At 36.4% G+C, this 27260-nt stretch overlaps 1 protein-coding gene across 2 annotated transcripts; it reads right to left on the reverse strand.

Moving 5' to 3' along the window:
• Nucleotides 1-26966, reverse strand: hck (HCK proto-oncogene, Src family tyrosine kinase). 2 transcript variants are annotated; one of them, XM_047377271.1, is made up of 13 exons: nt 26713-26966; nt 15216-15298; nt 11506-11539; nt 9544-9637; nt 7953-8048; nt 7770-7873; nt 7336-7485; nt 6820-6972; nt 6545-6727; nt 4651-4727; nt 2677-2830; nt 2351-2482; nt 1-2195 (listed from the first exon to the last, which is right to left on the reverse strand). In XM_047377271.1, the coding sequence occupies exons 2-13, from the start codon at nt 15288-15290 to the stop codon at nt 1993-1995; spliced, it is 1455 nt and encodes a 484-aa protein (XP_047233227.1). In that variant the 5' UTR covers nt 15291-15298; nt 26713-26966; the 3' UTR covers nt 1-1992. The 2 variants fall into 2 exon arrangements, with proteins under 2 accessions (XP_047233227.1, XP_047233216.1); XM_047377260.1 differs by having other exon boundaries at nt 15174-15298; nt 26713-26962.
• Between the last annotated feature and the right edge of the window lie 294 nt (nt 26967-27260).

Below are 27260 nucleotides of genomic sequence, written 5' to 3' on the forward strand. Positions count from 1 at the left end.
TAATTTCTGAAAAAATTTATTTAACCATTTTTGTAACAGTTGCACTTAAGAAAGCATTAACAAACCAGAGGGATCTGTATTGCGAAAAGAGGAAAAAGGTCTTAATTCAATCATTTTTATACAATTCTGAGCGATGATGTGGGTTATTCTTACATGGCTCTTCATTAAAAAGACATTTCCAATACATTGTTGCTTAGAAGTCTTTCAAAACAGATACCATATTTATCACAGCATTAAATTTTAAAATCTTGAAAGCTCACTTGTTCAGGATTTTGGTCCTGAATGTTTATGTGCAAGTTACACTCAACAGCAATATCACACATGCATTAGTAAGTATCAGTCCTTGATTTTTGCAACAAAAAAAAAAAACAAAATACATAAACCTATAAAAAGTTTCTACTTTAAAAGCAAATATTCTGTCTAAGGCAAAACATTGTTGAAATTAGTACACACTGCTTTTTTAATAACTTATGTCATAAAGATCAAATATGTAAGAATTAACAAGCAGAAAACATCTAAGACTCTGAGTGCTACCTTTTCTGTATATACAAATCATATGGAATATATGTTAATCTGTTAAATGAATCTGGATTAAAGAACCACTGTGAAGGCACTGTGAATGAGGAATATTAAAGAAAACGCAACAAATAATCAGAAAACATGCACAGAGAGAGAATCGTTACCATGACCAGTCCTATGTTTTTCCACTTTGTAAATTCCTGCTTTCATTTCCTTTACTCCTGAGATAGTATGGCATTCTCATAGTTGAGCATTGAAAATATTTCCTTGTGCTAAAGTCCACTACACATGAAGTTGGTTTTTTTTAACATTTTAGGGAGTGTAATAAAATTACCACAGAAATATGAAAAAAATGCCCCCCTCCAGTTCATATTAACCAGCTCACAACCTTACAAGTTTTAGAAATACATTACAAATTACTGTTAGCAACAATTACGTCAAAATAGTTGCATGAAGAAAATGTCTAGTCATGTGTCTTTTGTGCTAAATTTGTCTGGCTGCAAATGTAGAGTAAAGTCTGTACTGAATATATCTACTAAGATGAAGCGTTACTCTTTATGTTAGAGACCAAACTGACATCCATTTCTGAAAACACAGCTCATCCACTGTTAAACATTTTATACATAGTGATTGGTTTGCATCTAAAGGAGTTTTGGTGGGTTTTGAGAGGATAAACATTAACTTAATATCTACTTAATTGTCTGCTTCTATTTGTGCTACTTTTGAGACCTTACATATCTATTTATAGCACTTTAAGATCACTGTGGGTTTAACTCTTGGTGTTAAACTCCAGACCAGAAGGTGGCGATAAGGCACTATTCTGTCAACAGAGCTTGATACAGTTTGTGTCTTGAGTAATGAACTGTGTATTCAATAAATAATACATTTAACATTAAATAGAATGTATTGTGAGCAAAAAGTAATCTCTTTGCACTGTACCTCCTAAAATATGAGTGTCTGAGTTGCTTTGCTGTCTCTGATAATGGTTTTACTTGTGATCTGTAATGTCTTTGGTGCCACCTTTTGAGTTGGAGTTTTAGTACTGCAGAATTATTGCCACACAATTCAGATGAATGCAGGCATTGTAATTGTCTTTAAGTATAAAAATAGCATTGACATTTTCTCACGGACAGAGTTGCTGAGCTTTTTACTCAGTGGACACAAGTGGAAACCTTTAGAAAATGCTGTGTTACCTAAACTTTTCAGACCCCGTAGCTCCTCCCCCCCTTTTTTTATTTTTTTGAAAAAGGTAAATTATTATTAAATAGTAAAAGTGTAAAGGCCTATCTTCCCAAAGTGAAAGTAATCTATCCACTTATAATTTCTGTACAGTCCTTACCATTACTGTGCTGTGTATGTGTGCGTAAATAAGGCCAGGCAGCTAAACTAACAGCATATGTATTTGTGACCTGAGCTGCATCGCGGCATGCACAAACTAAACTAAACCTTCAGCACATTTTAATAAATTATGTATCATGGTTGCTGCTGGTACTGGCTCTCTGTAGCTGTGTAGAAATCCTCCAAGACACTCTGCAGGTAATCAAAGGTGGGACGGTCCTCGGGCTTGTTCTTCCAGCACTCCAGCATGATCTCATAGAGTTCAGTGGGACAGCTGTCGAGGCGCTGCATTCGGTAGCCTTTCTCCAGAGAACGGATCACCTCTGGATTGGTCATTCCTAGAAAACAGGAAACCCCGCTTAACCTTTCTGTATCAGACAATGTTCAAATTTTTATTTTACCAAATACCATAACAGAATTGTGCTCATTTTAAAAGGATACCTTAAACTAAATAAAATTAAAGGGAATAAAGGATAATAAGTGGTGTTTTCACCTGGGTAGGGTGTTCGTCCATAACTGATAATCTCAGTCAACAAAATTCCAAAGGACCAGACATCTGATTTTATTGTGAAGGAGCCATAGTTAATGGCTTCAGGGGCTGTCCATTTGATTGGGAACTTGGCTCCTGGTTAAGGAAGAACAATAAAAGACATTAATCATCTGGAACTAATAAGGACATTCAGACACTTGTTAAGTCCTGCAAAAAATGCAGGGAATTTATTGTTTTGTTTAAACAGGTCAATCAGCATACAAAAGTTCATTAACATGAAAAAGAGGAGGAGATTATTCTTCTGCAACATGCAAAAAGATGAGATGTACCTTCTCTTGCTGTGTACTCATTGTCCTCAATGATACGAGCAAGGCCAAAGTCAGCAATTTTGCACACTAAGGACTTATTGACCAGGATGTTGGCAGCTCTCAAGTCTCTGTGAATGTAGTTCTTCTGTTCAATGTACGCCATACCTTCTGCAATCTGGAAGCAAATAATTTAATGTATTAGAGTAAAATTTAATGAAATTGATATGTAAATGCTTTGCATAGTCACATATCACATCATATAACACATTAAGTCACAAGATGGAAAGATGGAAGCCAAACAAACATCTGAAGTATGAAATTTTTTAAAACAACTGCCTTCATTATTTTCCACCAATTCCCAAGACCATGTACAGGGGTTGGACAATGAAACTGAAACACCTGGTTTTAGACCACAATAATTTATTAGTATGGTGTAGGGACTCCTTTTGCGGCCAATACAGCATCAATTCATCTTGGGAATGACATATACAAGTCCTGCACAGTGGTCAGAGGGATTTTAAGCCATTCTTCTTGCAGGATAGTGGCCAGGTCACTACGTGATACTGGTGGAGGAAAACGTTTCCTGACTCGCTCCTCCAAAACACCCCAAAGTGGCTCAATAATATTTAGATCTGGTGACTGTGCAGGACATGGGAGATGTTCATCTTCACTTTCATGCTCATCAAATCAATCTTTCACCAGTCTTGCTGTGTGTATTGGTGCATTGTCATCCTGATACATGGCACCGCCTTCAGGATACAATGTTTGAACCACTGGATGCACATGGTCCTCAAGAATGGTTCGGTAGTCCTTGGCAGTGACGCGCCCATCTAGCACAAGTAATGGGCCAAGGGAATGCCATGATATGGCGGCCCAAACCATCTCTGATCCACCCCCATGCTTCACTCTGGGCATGCAACAATCTGGGTGGTACGCTTCTTTGGGGCTTCTTCACACTGTAACTCTCCCGGATGTGGGGAAAACAGTAAAGGTGGGCTCCTCAGAGAACAATACATGTTTCACATTGTCCACAGCACAAGATTTGTGCTCCTTGCACCATTGAAACCGACGTTTGGCATTGGCATGAGTGACCAAAGGTTTGGCTATAGCAGCCCGGCCGTGTATATTGACCCTGTGGAGCTCCCGACGGACAGTTCTGGTGGAAACAGGAGAGTTGAGGTGCACATTTAATTCTGCCGTAATTTGGGCAGCCGTGGTTTTATGTTTTTTGGATACAATCCGGGTTAGCACCCGAACATCCCTTTCAGACAGCTTCCTCTTGCGTCCACAGTTAATCCTGTTGGATGTGGTTCGTCCTTCTTGGTGGTATGCTGACATTACCCTGGATACCGTGGCTCTTGATACATCACAAAGACTTGCTGTCTTGGTCACAGATGCGCCAGCAAGACGTGCACCAACAATTTGTCCTCTTTTGAACTCTGGTGTCACCCATAATCTTGTGTGCATTTCAATATTTTGAGCAAAACTGTGCTCTTACCCTGCTAATTGAACCTTCCCACTCTACTCTTACTGGTGCAATGTGCAATCAATGAAGACTGGCCTAAAGACCACACTAAAATGACAGGTGTTTCATTGTCCAACCCCTGTAGATAACCTGTAGGCTAAGCTGAATCAGTGTGACTGAGGACCCAGGATTCCGGTTGATGTAGACAGATTATGCAAAGAGAAATGGTCCCTCTGTATGTTCCAACCTTTTCAATAGCTATAGGAGAAGACTAATAAGTGCTGTTCTGTTGGTGAAAGGTAGTTGTACAAAGGATTGACAGCATGATTATCAGTATTTGTGCCATCAGTGATTAATTATATGTGAAATGAATTTCCAGCTGAATATATGTATCTAAAATAACAGTTAGATTTTTTTATTATTATTTTCACTCAGAAACTATGCTTAGAAACTATCAGAAGCAGAAAATGATGTCCCAGTGTTGTGTGAGAATACACCACTTGCACTAAATAATATAAAAGAATTCCCACCTGGGCGGAGAAGTCGATGAGTTTTGGAAGCTGGACACGGTTGCCCTCATCACTTTTGAGGAAGTCTAACAAACTACCTGTAAGAAAACACACACGTTCATATACATCAAAATGAATATTAAAGCACATATAATGGCTAAGTATCATAATAACAGTTTGATTTTAAGTGAATCTTTAATGTACATTCATTATCAACATGATTGAAGAAAGGTGAATTATCAGCTAAACAATTTGTGCTTCAATTTTATTGTTATGCCCCTTTTTAATTTTCAAATTCTAAAAGAAACAGCAAAAGAGTTACATTGTTACATGGTCATCTGGATTTCTTACTTTTGTGTCACAGCCTGGACATTGTGTTTATTAAACTTTTGCAGTTTTCTATTTCTTTTTCTTCTCCAGTCATTATGTGGACACTGTTACTGAGAGACCCAAAGTTAGCAGTTCAGTACTAGTGACACCTCACTAGTACTGAAAAAATGAAGTCAGAGGCAGCCCTGACATTGTATTTTCCACATGTCAACACAAGTCTGTGATTCATTCAGGCTGCGAGAAAGCAAGAGACAGCCAGGCTGTTAGCAGATATCGGGAGGGTTGAGCAGAACAGTGCCACTATTTTAATTTTTTTAGCTTTCAGCTTCTCTCTGTTATAAAATATGCTGGACTAGGGACGTTTTGGGAGCCTTTTGGAAATCTCAGCTTCAAAGTGCAGTTCTACATTATACAGAATATACACATAAACACTGCTGTTTTGTAGTGCTAAAAGACTAAACCTCTGTTTTACAGTGATTGCTCTTAAACAGCAAGACTTCACCTTTGCCACACAAAAACTGGCAGATCTTTGTTTCAATGTCACAATGTTTTCCAAAACTCAGAACACATGCATAATGCACAATCCAGAGTTCAAAATATGCATATTTGATCAAATGTTCTAGTAACGGTGTGTTATTTGATCATTTAGAAACAGTATGACTGCTTTACATTTTGTCCAGAGAAGTCCTGGCATGAAATCACATCCTTAAAAAATAACAGTTGGTATCGTTCCTCACCAAACCAGTTTCTGGTATATTCTGTCTTCATTAGCTGTGCAGGTTAACCAGTCAGTTTAATTTATTTTTGTAAAACTACAGTTACAATTAATTGGATAGTTCAAGTTTTTGTAATTGAGGTTCCATTTAAAGGTTATAAGCAGGTGTCCCCATTTTAGTAGTGGCTAGTCCAAGAAAAACGTTAGAGCAATTTGTGGGAGCACTATTTTATGAACTTTTCTTTATGAACAATAACCTTCCAATGTGAAACACACAACAAGAAGGATATAAGAGTGTTTGTTACTCTCTAGTCAAAAAGTAAGACGATATAACAAAATCAATAAAATAGCATTTACTTAGACTGACCCTAACCCTAACCCTAAGATTTTTTTCTTTTCACCCCAGTTTTATATCAGACAGTTAAATTGGGTGGAAATGTAATACATATTCAGTTGTCAGTACGTTTTTCACGTAGGGTTATCATTAATTAGCACACTGCCTCCTATCTACATTTGCCATACTGTAAACATGAGTTTTTGTGTTAACAACCAATTCAAATATGACATTCAAACATTAAACAGCCTCTATGTAAAGCGCTATGGCATTTATGAGTCCAGGCTGAGATTAGTCTATGTCAGATTAGCAGCTGACTTTAGTTTCTTGGTCAAATTAATCTGCATTCACAGTAACTGAAGATACCAAGCAAGTTATCTGCTGCAAGATATTAACTCTTTATAACAGCACATCATCATAATCTTTAACTAAACCTTCAAGTAAATGTTTATTTTTTTATTAGATATTTTTTTAATTTCTGTCTATGACAAATTGTTTGATAATTAGCTTGATAATAAGTACACATGAAGGTGCACCTTTTTCCATATACTCAGTAATGATATAGATGGGCTCTTCTTTGGTGACCACAGCGTTGAGTCGAACCAGTTTGTCGTGCTGTAGACTCTTCATCAGGTTGGCCTCCATCAAAAAAGCTTCCACTGACATAGTGCCTGGCTTCATGGTCTTCACCGCTACCTTGGTGTGCTTATTGTATGTAGCTTCAATGAAAAAAATACAATCAGAGGGATTAGTTACAAGCTTAGTAATTTTGTTACTGATTGTACTTTACAGTGGTACCAGTCTGTCTCACCCATCCAAACTTCTCCAAACTGTCCTGCACCAAGTCTTTTATCCAGCTTAAGTGAAGATCTTGGGATTTCCCAAGCATCCTTTTCCCATGGCTTTTCAGGTTTGGGGCTTATACATGCATTTGTCAGAGTTTGACAGAGGCCATCTCCCTGCTCTGAAAACAACAAATACAGTATTTAACAGTTGTAGGTGTTACGCAGCTTTTGATGATCAAAACATTTTAAAAGAAGAGTTTTTTTCTCTGTTATCATAGGAAACCTACAGGTAACTGGAAACGTAACTGTCCAATAACTCCCTTAATTGAGGACCAATTACAAGACTTGGCCAGCAGAGGAAGCTATACATCACCATGGTTTTAATGGTTCATGGGGGCCCCAGAAACTAAGCTTGCTCAACACTAAATAAGCACAGATTTAACTGGAAATCCACCAATATACTACATCAGAAAGACACCACTGAGAAACTGAAACAACTGAATGGAAATAGGAGATAATCTGGTCTGGTGGGTGTAACTCACTCTTATAATGGCTGACCATCTCTTGCAGGCTGCTGAAGGTGATGCGTGGAGATATGTAAAATCCTCCATTGTCCAGTGTTCGAATTTTATAATGTTTAACTGTGTCACCAGCCTGGGGATCGAGATCTCTAACGGACAGAGAATAGCTACCTGGGGTAAAAACAGGCAAAATATAGATAAAGAAGCAGATCACATGTGATCCATAGTAGTCATTTTGAAAATGGCAAACATTTCATTATTAAACTCAGTATTTTGAATTAGATTAAACCCTTTAAATTAAAAAGGCAGACTCTTTGAAATCACTTCAACAGAGGGAGAACAGACAAGAACAGATTAAATGACCCCTTCTGAATGTCAAAAATCATTGGAAGGCTTTTAACAAGGCTGGTGTGTACAGCCTTCATGCATTTACATTTACAGTTTGTTCATCTCACCCCTGGTGGTCTCACTGTCCCGGATCATGAAGGATCCGACTCGATTCCCTGGAGCCAACAGTTGCCTCTCAGCATCCTTTCTGCTCACACCCTTAAAGAACCAACTGAACACCAGGAAAAACATCCGTTTTTAAATCCAAAAAAAGGCCACATTATAATCCTTGTTTCTGTTTGCACACTTACTCCTCTGTTTCTAGAGTATCTTTGGCTACATAATTGCTGGGAATGAAACCTTCCTGGCCTGTGCTGATGGACTTGGCTCTCCACCACTCGCCTGATCTAAAGTGTAAAAGGGACAGAGCAGAGGCAAAAAAGGCACAACAAACAAAACCATAAACAAAAATATATAAAACAATCAAAACACTTAGCTGTGCATCAAACAGTGATAAAATGTTGACCAATTAAAGGGTAACTTTGCAGTGCTATAGCACAATGGTTTCATAGTCTTCAAAAGTTGCAATCTATAGTGATGCTTAAAAATTCACTCTTTTAGTGAAGGTTTTCGAGATGTAAAAAAGTAGACCATGATGAATTATTTATTACATTTATCATCACATGTAATTAAGCCTGTACAATTCAATTGAAAAGCAACCAAATCTGTTAGTGGAAAAGTAAAATTCAAAAGCTGCCATAACCTGGTAATACCCACCCTTAAACTAATGCCTTGTTAAAGCATCTTGATACAATTTCAACATTAAGTGTTCCTTGGTATGAATTCATCAGCATTTCACATCTTGACTTAATAATATTGGTCCACTCTACCTTACAAAATAACTCCGTACAGATTTTGTTGAATTTAGTTCTGGTCTTGGTTCAGCTGATGCAAAACTTTAAAGTTATCTCATGAAGTCATTGTTTGTTGATGTTGATGATTACTGTGTTCCTTCAGCCAATAATACATTCTAACACAAAGGATTAGATGATTTTAGTCAAGCCTAGATGTTTTCTTTGAAAGAAAAAGCAGCTGTTGTACATGCCTACTTCTTTGTCTAGAAATATAGAAAAAAAAACAAAAACAGAAGACTGTGGTCACATGTAGAACACAACCAGTACTTTCAACTACCTCCATTGTTGCTGTCGGCCTGATGGAGGTCCCACTCCCACTAGTTTCTGTCTTGTCCTTTAAACCATTCTGAGGCTTTTATAAAATATTTGCAAATTATGCTTTAGCCAAAGGATGCAAGTGAGCAATTGTCAGGAAAATTCTACTAGGACAGTTGAATGCTAACTTAATCAGATTCACTTATTGTAGTTCACTATAACTGATGGTGAGACTAAATGCAGAAATAAATCAAATTGTGCCCCAAGAAAGTTTTACTTTAAAGGTGGGCAAACCAGGTTGTTGCTACTTTTAAGATAAATGTTATCTTTACAAACTGTTTGTTTTTCATTTGAATCGAAAAGGATATATGTCATTTTAATGAAAGAAAAGGTTCTGACATAATTTAAAATGTTTTTTTTCTTTATATCACAAAAGCATGGCATTTTAAACATTGTTACACTTGGCTCTCTGTAATAGAATTTTGTTAATCAACCTTACAATTGCCTGAAAAAACTAAAAAAGTCTCCCTAAACTCTTTAGATGCCTGTCCAGTTGAATGTGAGGAAACATCTCAACTACCCAATATCTATACTGCCAATGTTCTTATTAAAGAAACATCACAAAGGTCCATGAACTTCTTTTCTTATTACCACTCTGATCAAAAGGGTGCTCAGAGTCTATAATACTGTCCTTGAAATCATGATATTATGAGTATGTCCCAGAGTTACTTACTCCTCTAAAATTCTGAGTTTATCTCCCTTCTTGAAACCAAGGTCTCCTTCATGAATAGCCTCATAGTCGTACAGTGCAATTGCGGCACTCTCACCTACAGCGATAAAAAAAAAACAGAACAAAACACAACATTATGTCTACCTTCTGAGATGATCTATTAAAAAGACATGACGTACTTTTGTTTGGAGAACTGATGGTACTAAAGCCAACAAAAGAATAATACAATAGATATAGATGACTCAATAAATCCAAAATGCCAATATACTCTATTAAAATCCTAAATACAGACAAGAACTGAAATAAATAATTTGGTGCAGATCAGGCCTTTTCTTTACTTTACATTTCTGAGAGATCGTTATACGTGAATTTGTGTGACAAGTTTCTGCTTTTCTGGTAAAGCTCTTTTCTGATCTGCTCTGCTGAGAGCAGATCAGGTGCTGTTGATCCTTTTCAGAGAGTTAAATTTATCCGATGATCAGTTGTAGCTCAAGCACCAGTGGGGCACGGATCTTCATCCTTTGTTGGCTTTAATTCACAAGTGAAAAGAGCCCAGCCGCAGGGCTTTCAGTGGTTGCTCTAAAATTTAGATTCTTCTGCCACTTTCTTCTTGATTTTCCATAACCAACGAAAAATAATCCAATCTGTATGCTTCCATTTGCCTTTCAATATGCCGCTGGTACACCTGAATTTCCCCACTATGGGGCAATAAAATTGTATTTCTATTCTATTCTATTCTATTCTATTCTATTCTAACCCTTTTAGCATTAGTGGCAAGATTAATTTATAATACAAACAAAGACGCCAAATCAATCAACTATTTAGTCTGGGCTTCAGCTCTTACTCAATACAGACAACTGTATGTTTTACATTAAAAGATTAATTAAAAGATTACAAGGTGTCAGAGGTTATTTAATTAAAAAAGCCTTTTGGATTTAAATTAGCTTTAAGACATAATAGGGGTGAGAAATGCAGAAAGAAGATAAGACAAGACAAAAAACACCTATAAATTAAAATCCAACATACAGTCATGGAATGATTAAACCATGCTAATTGTGAGGTCACCTTTTTACATTTTTGTATTATTCCTGCTTCTTCAAACAAACAAGAAAAAAAATGAAAACAACAATTCAGGTATTGATTCAACCATGATTCCTGGATTGTATCATTGACTCTTAGACAAACTCATCAGTTCTTTTCTTTAAAATTCATTTATTACAACGTTGCTACTGCTAGCACAATCACAGATCGTAGAGACTATAAAGAATCTACATTTTCTATATCTATAAGCAGTACGAATGGGGGAAGATACAGTCTCAAGTTTCCTTCCTCGCATGTGCTTCTTACTTTGTGCAAATACTAACTTTTTATAGAAACTAGCCAGTCTTTCAGAATGTTTCAAGGGAGGACTAAAGACAGAAAATGTACATGCTAACTGTTAGCTCTGTTAGCAGTGGCCTAAAACCAGTCAATAATGAACTGTAGCATTTGTTTTAACTCTATAAAAATACCTATCTGATTTTGTCACTTTCAGTCACATTGCTGTCACAAAATTATTGATAATTATCATATTAATTGTAGGCACACCTCTGTCGCTAAAATAGGTTTCCCCATATTTTTGCTTTGTGACTAACTTCCTTGTACGCCTGATAATAATAGCAGCAGGGCTGGTCTTTTTCTGTGCTAGTGTTTTACGTCTGCAGGGTGAGGCAGGGAGAGGAGTTATCGCTCGGCACCCACACACTGATACTCCTTCCTCTTTGTGAGCTCAGAGACAGGGTTTTTCTGCTTCTAAAAAACACTGACCATTATTCTGAAAAAAGGCTTTTGCTGACTTTCTGTGGTTTTGACGCCATTTTGAATCAAACATTACATTAGTTCCTAAATATTCCTTAGCTCCACTTTAAGATTAAGTAGCGCTAGCTACGTTCCCCACACTTTCAGCAAGACCATAAATAAACTCACCATCTGAAGAGGTTGCATTAGAAGGCAGCTTAGCCTGTGGAGAGAGAGATACAGTCACACATGAATGCAGCACTCATTTTAATTTCCATGCATTCAAATGAAAGTAAAATACCTTTTTTTAAAAATGCTAAACATTTTTTAGTAGACACATTGTGGTTACCAACAACAGTGCAAACCCAACAAGATTAGGAGTCTGTTTTTAATATTTCGAACAGAAGATAAAAGTATTCTACAAGCCTCATAACTGGCTGTGTCACCATTGGCAACAAAAACCGCCATAAAACTTTGGAATAAATGGTAATGAGTCTTTAAAATCACTGTGGAGATATTTTGGACCACTCTTCTTTGCAGAATTGTTTTAATTCAGTCACATAGCAATGGCATGAATGACCTATTCAAGGTCATGCCACTACATCTCAACCACTTCAAAGCCCATTTACTTACTATAATTACTTTTTCCATAGCATCAGGTTGTTTTAGATATATATTTTTCATTTTAAAGAATGGCTTTAAGTCAAACTCCAGTTTAACTACAATAAAACGATGCAAAAAAACTAAAAATGAAATGTTGCTTTTTATATCAGAGTTAGTTTTAAAGGTAAAACAAGCTTATCTGTTAAAACCCAGGCTTGTCAGTGTGATGTCTATAGGTTTAGAGTTATTCTAGCATGAAAAGGTGCAGCTTCTTGCTACACATGTCCTGGCTGAACACCCTGGTTCTGCTTCTCTCACTTCCTCTTTCCTCATTGAGGCCGAAAGAGATCTTACAGTCATTGAACAGGAAGCAGTAGCCAGATGAACCACACTCACAGAAAAACTGCAGCTTTAACCCTGCCACTGATCAAAGTCTAGCCAGTATACAAACTCACAGTAAGTCACATGGACAAGTTGAGACTGTGTCGACATGCATCTTTTGGCAAATGAGAACAAAGGAAAGCTACTTCCTATCGATTCTTTGCTGAAAATTGTGGGACTGTGTTCTTGTCTTCCCTGAACTCTGCTTGCCTGTTTCTGCCTTTTCACAATTACTCTTCCTTTTTTTAAAAAAAAAAAGAAAGCCAGTTAGCTTATGCAGGTATTTTTTCTTTAAAAGATAGACATGTACCTAAACTGTCCTTTAGCAACAAAGTATTTTTGAACAGAATGATATTACTTTACAAAAGTACAAGTATAAAAGTACTCCAAATTCCACTGTTTCTTTCCAATAAGACAGACGTTCCTTTAAACTTTTCTAACAGTCTTAATAAATTGTTTTCTGGAATTTTAAAACTGTTTAAGACATTGGCTTCTTGCCTATGAAAGTATTCTTTGCAGTCCTTATGCCTGAACATGAAAACATATTGTGCAGTGCATCCCTAAGAGATAGGGAAAGTGGGTAAACACAAACTACATTTAGAAGACATTAAACTGTAATCAGGATATCTCCAAAGCATTTTCGTTTGGCAATAGTTTGGTCACCTCCCAAGGGGAGGATATCCAGGGGCAGACTTAGAACTCCCTGGAGGGACAGTATTTCTCATCTGACCTAGGAATGCATTGGGATGCCCAAGAATGAGATTAAGTGTGTTGCTGGGGTGAGGGATGTCTGGGGTTCCCTTTTGGATCTGTTACCTCCAAGACCAGAAGAGAACTTTTCTGAAGATTGACAACAATATCTGGCTGCTTGGAAGGAAATTTTTGAACAGAGTGCCACTGAACTTTTTTTCTTGTCCCTTGAAAAGAATTACACTTGTTATTCAAAGGCTTTTTCAGTTCTAATCATAGATTGGGAGTTCCAGGCTTTTCAGGCAACTGTGGCTCAGTGGGAAGAGTAGTTGTCTTGCAATCCGAAAGCTGTGGGTTCAATTCCAGCTGCCCTTTGTCACTTGTTGATGTGCCCCTTAACCTCAAGTTGCCTACGTATCTGTGTATGCGTGTTATTGAGTGAATGTGGCTCTAGTGTAAACCTCCTTGAGTGGTTGATATGACTGGAAAAGCTCTATATAAATTCAGTCCGTTTAAACAGTTTCTAGGACGATCACAGTAATAGGGTTCATGCCCATTTAATAAAATATTTTCCATAATTTTCACCTGCTTTTTCATTTTTCAAAACAATGCTTGCTAAGGAGACTATAATCTTTGGGTCACGTGTTTAAAGATGTTAAATGTTATGACTGGGAGCATCTGTCCTTGGAGAAGAGTCAAGCTTGCATTGTAGGTGTGTGATTGGAGGAACCTGAGTTAATCTCATTTAAACACTTTTAGACTATTATCACAAAATCGCCTCAAACTGGATCTGATTAAACTGCAGTTGAAGTGCCTGTTGTTGCATATTCTAAACATACCAAGAATTGTATTAGAAGCACATTGCTACCATCTAGCGATTATTGAGAGACTGACTTTCAGTTTTGACTTTACAGTATTAACTTTTTGAAATACTGTGATGACAGATCAGAATGGACTGTAACAGAACACATGTTGTAATTCAGTTTCAAAGCCCTGTTTAGAAATAGCAGAGTCACAAAAATAATATATAGACCTAAATTGGAACATCTGTTTAATTACAATTATGTCCAGTTGTGCCTAATGTCACAAGTTTACACCATACCTAAATTTTATATTTATTCTGTGTGCTATATTTAAATGAACAATTAATATCTAATTTTGCATTTGCAAAATCCCAATTAACCTATTTAAAAAATTTAATTGTAAAAAAACAAATCAGGCCGCAATAGGTTAAATATGTCCTATTCAAACACCTAGCATTACCATGTACTGGCCGATAGAGAAAATTCAGCATACAACTAAAACGATTGACACATAGTTCGATAATTTCCTCTCGCTGCTATTGTATGCATTTTACACTTTTTATCTCAGAGCATCTACTTTTTGGTTCGTTTTACTTCCAAGACCTGCGAATCCCAATGTCTTTGTCTGGTTGGGACTAAAAGATTAATCCCAGCAAAAAACAGTTACCATAAATCAAACAACAAACATTGGTAATCTTATCCCACTGCACTCATTTCATACATTTGTGGTTCTGGCCTTTTTGGATTCTAAAAGGAGTGACTGCCACAGGACACCTGTTCCTACCATGCATTAACTTATCCAAGCCTAGGGAATGTTTCAGGCCCACATTGACAACCATCTAGTATTTTTGTGTGATATGTTCATATACAGTAAGGAACTGTTCTAATGTGACTCTAATGAGCATTATCTTTTAGCAGGACGTTGCTTAGACTTGTTTTGGTTCAGTCAGGGTTCAGAGTCTGGTATGTTTGTAAGAGTTGACTCTCTCTAATGAGAATCAGAACCACATATATAATGTTTTCAGAGAACATACAGTCCAGTTCAATTAAACATATGATTTAGGTCTTCAATGATTATTTATATTCCTTATTCCTAGTACTTAAGTACTAAGCATTATTTATCAACTGGTTGATTACATGGGTGCAGAATCAATGTGGGTTGGGATGAAATGTAAATGTCTAGGTATGAAACTGGGGTATGAGCTGCTGAAGAGGTGAAATGATCAATTTAAATCAGTCACCCAAAAAAAGCATCTCTAGGCGCACGCTAAAATAAAAGAGATATCTAAGAAACAAACATACTTAGGATATAGATATCTTTCTACAGCTTTTAGTTGTTGAATCTCTAAATCAGTATCTATTTTCTCAGTTCCAACTTACAGCAGCTTTGCTTCCAGAGGTGGGGTCTTTGACATAGTGTACCTGAGCTCTGTTCTGCTGGTTGCTGTTATCCGTGTCTTTGCTGGTGGACTTCTCCTTCGAGCCCACACAGCCCATGATGCCGTCTGCAGAATAACAGAAGACGTTAAGGCTCAAGAGAAACTATCAAAGCTTTAAAGCGACTTATTACTGTATTCAGAGAGACATCTTCAAGGTCACAACCAATGCATCTGTCAAATGTCCAATATAACAACAGAGCTTTTTACCTTATGTTTGTTATAATACATTTAAACTTGTTTTAACATTTTTCTTGCAAAAGCTCAGTTTGCACATCAAGGAGCCCAATAACATTTTCAGTAAGGCCTCAGGCTATGAACTAATTTCTGTTATAGTGTATCCAACGTATGCACTTAATATATTAACAATTATTTTAATCAATAACCTTGGAATGCAATAAATGAAACTTCGGAAGTTAATATAAATCTAGACCCTTTTAAATTGCACGTAAGATTCTTTGACTTGATTGATGCTTGCAATCAGTAACATCGTTTTTCCACAAAAAGAATAAAAAAACCTGCCATGAGAGCAAAGAAGGAAGTTACAAGGTACATTTATGAAGGCATTATGTTTGTATAGAAAGTCAACAAAACAGGTGTATTTCCTGAGACACTGCAGTTCAATTGTAGTTTAGAGCAAAAGTCCACAATGCCTTTTTAAAATGGAATAATACAAGAAAATATTTTTTTATCAGAATTACAAAAGACAAAGAGCTTTATTATTCTCCAAATATAACATGTTGTTATGTAATAAATGGTGAAAAAATTACTTTTATTTCTGATATCAGTAAGAACACTAATAAAAGAGATCCTCTGATATGTGATGTTTACAAGATAAGGATCTAATATGCAAAATGTTCAGAAAAAAATGCTGAGATACTGAAAGATATTATCAGTTCTTAGAAAAGAATGGAAGGAAGCACATAACCAAATACTGTATGTAAATAAGTTGCTATAAATGTTGATTACATGTAGCAATAGATGGAGAATCTTTTTAAAACAACTTTTTTTATGTTACAATCACTGACAAAAAGGTTCAGTTATTGAATGGTCAGATTTAGACATCAAAAAGGATGAACTGCATCGGAATTAGACCTTTTCTGAGAGCCCTACTGTTGTTAGTGTGGATCCCTCAGATACAAAATTGAAGAACTTTAAGGAACATTGTGAGGTTTCTGTTAAAGTTACCATCTTTTATTGACTGTCATTGGTATAACTTGTCTATAATGTAGCTGTCTGTAAAACGTAAAGTGACAGTTTTGCTTGCTTACCACACTTCCAACCACAATTTGTGGCCAACATCCTTTTTATGTTGCTATGCAGATTTCCATAATGAAATAAATTCACACTGATAACTAACAGGGTAGAGCAGAGTCTTTTTAACTAACAGTTGCTGTAGAAAGAGATCATAATATTATTGATCACTGTAGGACGTCTGACGAGGCAAACATACACAGTGACTTGGTGAGCTGACAAATAATTATGCTAACTCTTATGCTAAGAGTAATTATGATTTATGAGATTTTGTAGCTAAATCCCTGTATGCAAGTTCACAGTTCTTGACAATAACTCACTACACCCATAAATTACTGGGGAAATCTGAAAGATAACCATGAAAATAATCTTCACACTACAAAAACAAGCACAAAAAATGTATGCAGTAGGGTAAAGTTTGAATCATAAATACATTCTCGTAGGATACAAGTTACATTGTCGTAGGAATATTGCAACCTAACACAAATTTCACATAAGCAGCAGTAAAGAACATTGTATTTTTTCAAAAGTGGAAATGGTAACAAAAATAGTGTTGGATCTTTACTTGTTTCTTTTCATGTTCAAGCGAGCATTAGCACAGTACCACTAACCCTAGGGCTAAACACGTTATTTCCTTATGTCACCCAAACCCTCCACACACCCCACTCATCGAGGGTAGACAGACAGGTGGCAAAGAAGCAGATAGGGCTGTCAGCTCAGCAACAAACATATAGAAGTTAGTTTCAGCACATTAAAACACCTATCGACTCACTGGCATTGGATCTAAATGCTGTTTTTTTAACTGTTTTAACTGTTCAACAAATGTCAATACATTGAAAAGATGGCTCATAGTGGTAAGATCAGGATTTGAAGATATTTTAAGCAATACTCTGTGGGATATGGTAAAGTTTCATTTGTTTGTAGACATTATTTTTGAGTGGATATCAGCAGATTTGTTTGTATTTTACAATTGTTGTATATTTAAACTTTAAACTACTGAAGTTGATTACTTTAAGTGATTTGTTTTTAACATTGCACATTATATTTTACATACTTCTATATAACCCATCTGACGTTTAGCATGCAGCTAAGCTGCTGCTTTGCCCTGATATGCATTTGTGTATGCAAATGTGAATTCAGTTCAATAAAACAAAATTGAACCATATATTCTGATCAACAGAATGAGGTTTAGCAGCAACCAGAACGAAGGAGGAATCTGTAATGGAACCCGGATGCTGCATTTTACTGCAAGCAAGTTTTCACAGGTGGAGAGGAGACTAGTGAGCTATTTAATGAGTTCTATAGTTCTTCTGCTCTCAGAGGCAGATTATTGCACTGAGTGAGGGAAGTTACATTTAATATGATCGCTCACAATTGTGCACTATAAGTTTACTGTTGCGTAATGTTACATACCAGGAAGTGTCAACAGCTAGAAAAGTTTCTAAATGTTGTGTTGTAGTTATAACTATTAACTATGTGATTAATAAATGCTAATAAGCTGATTTGAGTGTGACAATCCAGGAAGTGCCACGGTCAGTTTGTTTTGTGGTTTTAGCATAAAAATGTTCCTTTTTTTGAACCACGTTCCTCCTAAGATGTCCAATAGAGGATGTTCTAAGTTCTTTTGGCAGCGGAAACTCCTACTTTAAATATTTTTAGCACAGTTCTGCTAATTTATGCACTTCTTTTTTTTTTTTTTGCTAAATGGAGGTCAGCATGAGTCTGCTGGTGAAACATTACCCCAGATTGTTTAAGGAAAAGGGAAGTGTCAGTGCCAGTATAAAACAGCAGGACTTCTTTTCACAGGCAGCCCAACGATTTCAAGCAGTTGCAATCAAAACTAAAATGTACTTAAACCAAATGAGCAAAAAAGATATCAACCCCATCTCTTAGTGGAAAACAAACAAAGCGGGAGAAAATCTAACAAAGTTAGTAAGATATTCCTCAATTCTTCTTTGCACTGCAGACTTATTTGATTATCACCTGATTAACAGATAATGTCTAAAAATACCTTTACAAGATTATAACATGGCGTTTCTGTTACTTTCTATAACCAGCACTCGTAATTTTCTGTTTCCACCATCTAAAACTGAGACTTTAGCACAAAATTCACTCCAATGTCACCTCAACACAAACTCTTTCCTGAGCCTGAGGAAGGAGCAGCCTCTGTCAGGAGGTAGAGGCCGGCTCATGGAGACCAACAACCAAATTAAATGTAATAATCTCCTTAAAGATTTTGTTTCCTCCGTGTTTAGAAAGTTAGTTTAATTTTTGATCTGCCTATTAGTAAAAACAAAGAGCTGCAGCATTACTAAAAAGACAGTTTAGCAGTGGAATAGCATGTTTGTCTCAGTGTTAATGTCTCTCATCTTTCAACTGTTCATTTTGATATCACCCTTCACAGAGTTTAAGTAGATCAATGCACCATATAGGGCTGCGATCAGAGACATATTTCCACTAATATGCCGCCTCAGTCCTAAAACAGCGATTATCTTTTGATATCACCCAGTAGAGTTAACAAATATTCCTGTAAACACTGAGTGTATGTGTTTCATGCAGGTCTGCTGGCACTGATCACGATTCAGCAATAATATGGTTAAATATTGTGATGATGTGTCAGTTGGGATATCTGACGATTTTCTTCTTTCCTCTCTTTCTCATCTGTGCTTCTGTCTCTCTGTGACCTTTAGCATTTGGGGTAAAATCATCTGTGTCCGGTGTAAGCATCTGCTGCTGTGTGACTCTGTCCAACTGGCTAAATATTAAATTAGCATTAAAAATGCACGTTTTTAACACTTGGAATATATTAGCTATCAATTACTGCACTCCAAGCACTCCTTTGCAATATGAACTTTGCACACACTGATATGGTGATGATGAGATATTTACGATATATTGTGCAGGCGTAGTTGGGATTGTAAATGTTCATCAACACTCTTGTTATTTGAAAATGCTAATAAATTAAGCTGGTTATAATAGAATGCCTGTTTGCAGGGATAGCTACAAACAGGAATGTTCACACATTGTAGGGTTTAATGCTGGATTTAACTAGGCCACCTATACCTGACACTATTAAAAGAGCGACTATGTTTGAGAACTGAGTCTATAAAGGTGTTTATAGATTCAGTGGCTCTAACTGCAGCTCTGTGTGGCTCATTGACATGTTTAAAATAGACTTTGACCTATGATGTTAAAATTAATAGAAGGAAAATGAGCGACAGTGAGCGGATGTTATTCCAGAGCTAATAGGATTTTGTTTATTATGAATCTCAGCGTTTTTATTGATTTTTGTCTAAAAAAGGAAATAATAAAATAAAAGTATTTCTGCAGATTTAAACATGGGACTCTTAACATTTTAATTGCCTGTTGCCCCAGATCCCAAAGAAAGCAACTCTTTACAACGTAGTCCAGAGTTGAAGCTAAAATACAACCAGTTTATTGGTAACAGAATCTGGGCTTGCAGTGGTGGAAAAAGACAGAACTAGTACAGATACCAGCTTAGCCCTGGAATCAGTTTGGTGGAAAAACATATACAGCTGCTTTCACAAATGGAGCTTTTAGGTGAACTTATAAACAACATTTGTTACTTCCTTTATTATTACTGTCAGTTATTTTTATATTTTCAACTGGCATTTATAAATCCTACTTGAAACTGAGTATAAACCCTGCTTCGGCACCATTTCTAAACACTTATTAAAGACTGTAAATACTAGCTAGCAAAATAAGGAGCACTCACAGACACAGTCGGTTCAAGCAGAGATTGCTGGTATTATTAAGCTGTCTGGTTGGAACACAAACACACCTGATAACTTGATATTTTAATGCTTTCCAGAAAATCACAATACAACAGACACAGGATATGTCTGTGGGAAACTAAATCAAATCAAACAAACATTTTTACTTAGTGTATAAACACTTGCTACAATTGCTTCAAAATGTTTAATTTCAGCTAATAAAGAACATACACTATGCACTTTAAATTCTTTATCAATAATATCTACTTATATTTTATTTAAACATTTAAATATTTCTGTGGCATAGTTTCTTATTCTTTTAGTATAACCCACCAATGTGAGTATAATGTTCATGCTACCCAACCAAATGTCTAGCCATTTCAATGGCTGTGTTTCTTTTTGAAGATGCATTTTAACAGTACAGTTTAAATAATCTGTAAATCAATTTGTCAAAACATAGCTGAAGTTCCTTTCCTTCCCTAAAACTGCAAAACTGACCTGCAGCAACATGAAACAGCTGCATTAATGAGATCCTGTCCACAGTTACAGGGCTGGTAAAACCCATAGTACTACAGCAGGTACACCAATAATTATTTATGACTCTTACTACCTCATCTCTGTTTAGATGTAGTTCTACACTTCAGGACATGTGAACAATGAAGTAAAAGCTGAACCTGTTTCACTGGACTGTCCTTATGTTTGGACATTTTTCCTTTTGTTTAATTAAATTTGTAAAATATTTTCCACACCATGCTAAAAATTCCTAACACATTTACTCAAACTGAGAGTAGTTTCACATTAATACAGCACATTTAGAAGTTTCACATAAAAAAGATTTGAAATCTTCTTTATAATCTTTAAAGTTATTGACCACTATGGAAACAAAAATACATATTCGTATAATTTTTTTACACCCGAAGTTTCAGTATTTAAGTAAATATAATAATAGCACTTCATCCTTCTTTACTCTTAGCACCCTGCCTGCAATCCCTGTACAGTCTGAAAGCTGGTTACAGAAGGATGACCTTTCTGCCATGTCTTCTGATAATCCTATTCTGTCTTAGTCAGCATTGCAGAATCTTTGATTTTATTTACCAGGAATCTCAGCCTCCCTTTGATGGCTAAAGAAAGAATTTCCATTTATGGTCTTAATCTTGGCATCATAAAAGGTTTGCTTCTAGTCCACGTCACTGGACTAGCAGCTTTCCTATTTCCTGTTGTTACACATCATAACAGGTGTTTAAAAGTGCCAGAGGCATTCAAACCTGGCATAGATATGTTCTTTCCACAAAAAAAAAAAAAAAAAACTACTGCAATAGCAGCCACTACTGCAGACCTACTCTAACTCGCAATAAAGAAATTAAAAAAAAATTATATTTGTATTCTTGAGAAGTTTTGGGTTAGAAGTCAGTATATACCTTAATTTATGAATAACTAGCATCTATGTACCTAAAAGTGAAAACAAATAAAAGCACTCACCAACCCTCTCTTTTGCGGGTAAACCTTAGCATAAAAAGGGTGTGACTATAAAGAATCTCAAATAGAAACATACGAGGAAAAAATATCGACATTCCTTTAACAAAGGTTAATCATCATCTATGACACAGACTATTTTTGCATGCATAACTGCAAATACTGAGTCTTAAACTGCAAGAAAGAATGCTATCATTCCCACTTCAGTCTTCTTTCACTTTATTGTGGATGTGAAACATGCATCAAAAAATTCCTGATTACAACTCAAGCAGTTTTACTTCTGTTTTTTTTCCTCTGAATTTCTGAGTCTTAAAAAACTGTAATCTGTCATTCAGCAGGCTACATCATTCTCAAAATCAGATCCCATTGTAGTGGGACCTAAAGGAATAATGGCTACCTCAGGAACATTGATCATGTACATTTCTGCAGTGTCTGCCTTAGTTGTACTACTGCCAAACAGATTTTGTGGCAAGTTGTAACTTGGAGGTGGGAATGATGCCACACTTAAGCTAAGCACGTTCTAGTCACAAATCAGAAAACCAGAGGGAGTTTGGGGTGACTGTGGTGCAATGGGAAAAGCTAACAAGTCATTAAAACAGAAAGCTTTGTTTTGGTTTTGTGTTTGTTTTGATTGAGCAGTTTAACTAGGCTTATTTATTCCTGCGTTGTGCTGAGTTTTGTTAGTTTCTTCCCCCTGGCTTTGGACCCCTTTTTGTTATGATTTACCCAGTTGCTTGTTTCTCTTAATATCAGTTGTTCTTTCCCAGCTTTGCTCTTTAGTATAGTTCCCTTTCCAGATTTGGTTACTATATATTGTTTGTGTGCAGGTTTTAGTTTGTTAGTTCCTCGTGTCCCTGCTTTGTCCAGTTAGTGTTCCTTCCAGATTTAGTTTTGTGTTTTATGTCAGGGATTATATTTATATAGGTTTCCTTAGGCCTATTTCCCATTAGTTTAGCTTCTCCCCATGCCCCTGCTTAGTTCCTCAGCTTTTGTTGACATTTCTAGTTTCATGTCTCCATGTTCCCAGCCTCCTGCTCTATTAGTCACCATAGCAACCTCCATTACCTCAGTTTCCTTCACCTGACCATCACACCAGTAAGCATTCATCTGATTACCTACTCCTCTCATTCCTCCCCATTGTCTTATCATTCACATTCCCCTCTATTTTAGCTTACCGGTTCTCCTCGTTACTCGTCGCCACATGCTGCTGTTTACCGTTTGTTCCTGCCTGCCCCTAGATCAGTCCTGTTATGTTTTAGTTTAGTTCCTTAGATTCCTGGCTTTTCATTCGTTTGTATGTTGTTTCATATTCATCTTTAAATTATGACTTCATCCACTGTTTGGCTCCCGAGTGTTTTCCTGCATCCTGGTCTGACTCCTCAAACACACGTTATGACATTTTGAGTGATCAGTATGACTCGAGAAAGGAATAATTAAGTAGGAGTTCCGTTTTTTTCAGTTGCAACTTGGAAATTTGCCTTCTGAGGACAAACAGAATGGACCAAACTCAGAAAACTGAGGGCACTGCTGAACAATAGAATGTGTAGAGTTCTTCAGCTTACAGAAGTTTCAGTTAACAAACGATCATTGTTAACAGTGACTTTTTCTAAAAGATGTCTGACAGGATCTGGTTGTTTAAAAAACAAAGATATATTTAACCACATTTTAAGAAAGCAAGTCAGAATGTAAAAATTGCCTGAGAAACCATGTATTCTAGTGTCTAGTTCATAATCAGGTTCAAACAAAAACAACATGCTTAAGGTTTTTCTATTGTCTTTATTAATGAAATGATATTCTGATAATGTGAACGATAACTGAAAGGCCAACTTATGACATACAAAATATGACAAGACTTTATTTAAAAAATAAAATCTGGGCTGTTAAGGTAAACGTTTCCTTGTTCTTCTGTGATACTGTGGTTTCAAACATATATAAATATTAAAATATATGTAAACTTTTCAAATAATATGCTCCTCTATTTTTCTTTTAGCTTTGGAATAACAAGTTTATGTTGGAAACATTCCCAAATTTTGTGTACCCTCTTTCAACATTGTTTTGCCATACTTTACTACTACTACTACTACTTAGGTGCTTTGCTACCTTAAACATTGGTCACAGTTTTACCTTTGCCCTACTCAAAAGGACAGAATTCCCTTGAAATTCTTCTTTAGAACTACCGAATAGTACTTGTAAACAATCTTCTGATCTAAAATCGGTTTGGGCTGGTCACAAATCTACCAAAGCGCTGAAAAATCTGATATATTCAGGGCAAACATTTTGTGGTTTAAATGGTACCAAATAGGGTTGCACAATGTGTAACATTGTCATTGCAACAACATTGTGTGCAATACTGCAATTGTAATTGACCTCTTGGATGCACTATTTGGAAGAATATTACTTGCATGCATTCATAGTTTGCAAACCAGTTATATAGTTGGTCAGTTGGATGCCCATGATGCTCACACCTGATACACACCTAAAGCTGTTGGATAGAGGTTTTATAATCATTACAACGCAAATGAAAGAAAGTGAATAAAATGTCAGTTAATCACAACTGATATCAGCAATAAAAACACAATTACACATTTTCCTAATATTTTGTAACCCTCATAACAAGTTAAAGTTTAGTCATGACAACAAGGTCTGATCATCTCCCTGAATTACTTACAATTTCACTTTATTCATTACAATCCTTAATTCAAAAAGTGAGCTTGTCCTGCGTCACTTCAGCTCCTCTGTGTGGACATGAAGACTCTCTTCTGACATCATACCTTCAGACAGTTTCAGCTGGACAATGAAGCAAAGCCTCTCTCAGGAGACAGGTGAAAGGAATAATTTATGCATATGTCCAACTTTGAGAGGAGATGTTCAGCCCAGATGGAAATATTTTGGAGCTGTAATGAGGTGCCAGCTTGTACCTGTTTGGAACTGCCTCAGGCCTCAATAACATCACCTGCCATCAGCCGTGCGACTGAGGAAGTCTTTTTTCTTTAGTCTGTTATTTACAGGAAAAACACTTTTTTTCTCAGTTTCTTCAACTCACTGGGGTTTCTCACATTATTAATGCCTGAGAGTGTCAACAGCTGGCACTGTGTCCTTGACTTTATTCAGTCAACTAAAAACTGCCAGTCCTGTCTCATGAAACGCTTATGGTAAAAAAGGCTGGACTGGTAATTAGGCATACCGGGCATTTGCCTTGTAGTACTGGGGGAGATACATTTTCTTTTTAAGTTAACCGAAGGGCCCATAATCATCTTAATCGGTTCTGACTTTGGACAGGTCCAATCACATCTCCTACAACGGGTTTATGGAAAATGTACTATTTATAAAAATAAATAATAATACTAGTATTATTTTTATTTCAGGAAGAGTGCACATCAAGTGTAATACAACTGCTCTGATGTTTTTTATAAAATTGCTTATCATTTTAATACCAATGTATCCACCCCATATCAATGAGGATCATTTGGAGGGGTCATGTTTGACCTGTGTTTTGTTTTTCCAAATTATCACCTTAACAATAGGAAAAAGTTATAAAATTGTTGAAAACAGTATTTTTATTACTGAATGCAATTAAGGCTTGAAGTCCTATGCTGTAAATAAAACTGTTAAATGCATGTCACATAAACAAAACCTATGTCTAAAAAAATAGCCAAAGAATTTCATGAGCTGGTCTGAGATTCTTCCTTCCAGTATGATACCCTGGAGAAACTTGAAGAATTAATATTATATAAGAGTTTTAGGCTTGTTATTATCATATTAGCCTAACAATGTTTTACTTCTCTGTGGTATTTATAGTCAGAGAAAACCATGGTAGGTCTCACACTTTCTGCAGCATCTTATGAAAGTCAATTTACACTATAGGAACCATATGAGCGAAAACCTGTGCAGTTTTGAAATTGTGAATTTTGAAAACCTTGCTATACTTTGACCTAAATATAAAAGATTTTCAGTTCAGCTGACGCATATGTGTTACTTTCTCTGGTTCTTCTTTCCAGATGGGAAGTGTATGGCTGATTTATTTTCCCCTGACAATGTAAAATATATTGTTTCAATAGACCACCATATGACTTTATAAACTATTTTACCTCCCAAACCAAACTTAATACAGATTCGGTGTCCTCATTCTATTTACACAGTATTTTAAAATATGTCTTTGGCCTGAAATCAATTAGTCTGGTGCAGTTTAGGCTGTATAGTTGCACCACTTGTACTTTTTTGCATTTTCTTTACGACACTGGGGGAAACACACAGGCAGCTCTGTAACCCGCTTAGATTTACGTTATATATATATATATATATATATATATATATAACGTAAATCTATATATATATATATAAATAAACTGAATTGAATTGAATTGAATGTACTATATATATATATAAAACGTAAATCTAAGCGGGTTGCCTGTGTGTTTCCCCCAGTGTCGTAAAGAAAATACAAAAAAGTACACATAGCTGTTTTATTTATTTAAATATATTATATATTTAAATAAATGAAACAGCTTCACATACACCAGCCAAATCCATTCTGTGGTCTCTGATTCTAAATTGAATCAAATATGTAAAAGGCAAAGTGAATAAAGGCTCCCGGTGAGAACACTGAACTGAAAATGGAGTGGTTTCTAGTTTTGTCCGCATCTAAAAATACACATGCAGCTGAGCACCAAGTGGAAATTAATTGAGACCCCCCCCCCCCCGGTTCATTGCATTCGTCACAAAAGGAAATTATCAGCAGCGCTTGCATAGCTCTCACCTATCAGATCATAAAAGTTTACATCTCATTTGTGTACAGCAACTTCTGAAGGCGATGGATGTCTCTCGACCTTCTAGTTCCTCTTTTGGAACATAGCATCCTCTCAGTAAAAAACACCATCTGCTCTAACAGTTCCAATACAACACCACCTTTTATTCTAACAAATTTTACTCAACCTTTTTGTAGATGTTTTTAAGCTTAGACCCAACTGTCATTCACTTTAGCTTCCTCTTTTCCCCACACAAGCAGACTCAGATCACCCTTACCTCGTTTTAATCAGTCACTTGGAGTCACAGGCTGTCTCTGTACTTGTAGATGATGTTCTGGGCTCAGGTGATGGCAATAAGAACATTCCTCAATCCTCGTTTGGAGCGTCCATTCCTCCCTAACCTTGCTGGGTCAGGCTGCAGATGTGAACAGGGCGGCAGAGCGAAGGCACACTGGACTCAAACGAGGAAGTTTGAGCTATGCGCGTCTGAGCTGAGGTAAAGAGGAACAAGCTGCATGTCAGCTGTGCTCTTGGTTTCACTGGCTAAACAGACCACAGCTTTCCTTTTCTTCTTTATGTCTGTCAGTTACTTTTTCTTGGTTACTCTGGTAGCTTATAGAAAAGAGGATAAATAAATCCATGAACACCAATTGCAGTTTCCCAGTTAGTTTTAATTTAGATCCATTTGGAATGGGCGTTTCAGTAGAAGAATGCTCGCCTGAAGGACTTCACAGATGTGAGAGGCACATTTGCATGCTGTGCAGGGAAACTCTAACAGGTATTCAAAAGTGTGTCTGTGCAACACTGAGGGAGATAGTGCAGGCA

The sequence above is a fragment of the Girardinichthys multiradiatus genome, chromosome 1 (genome assembly GCF_021462225.1).
Source record: "Girardinichthys multiradiatus isolate DD_20200921_A chromosome 1, DD_fGirMul_XY1, whole genome shotgun sequence".
NCBI lineage: Eukaryota > Metazoa > Chordata > Actinopteri > Cyprinodontiformes > Goodeidae > Girardinichthys > Girardinichthys multiradiatus.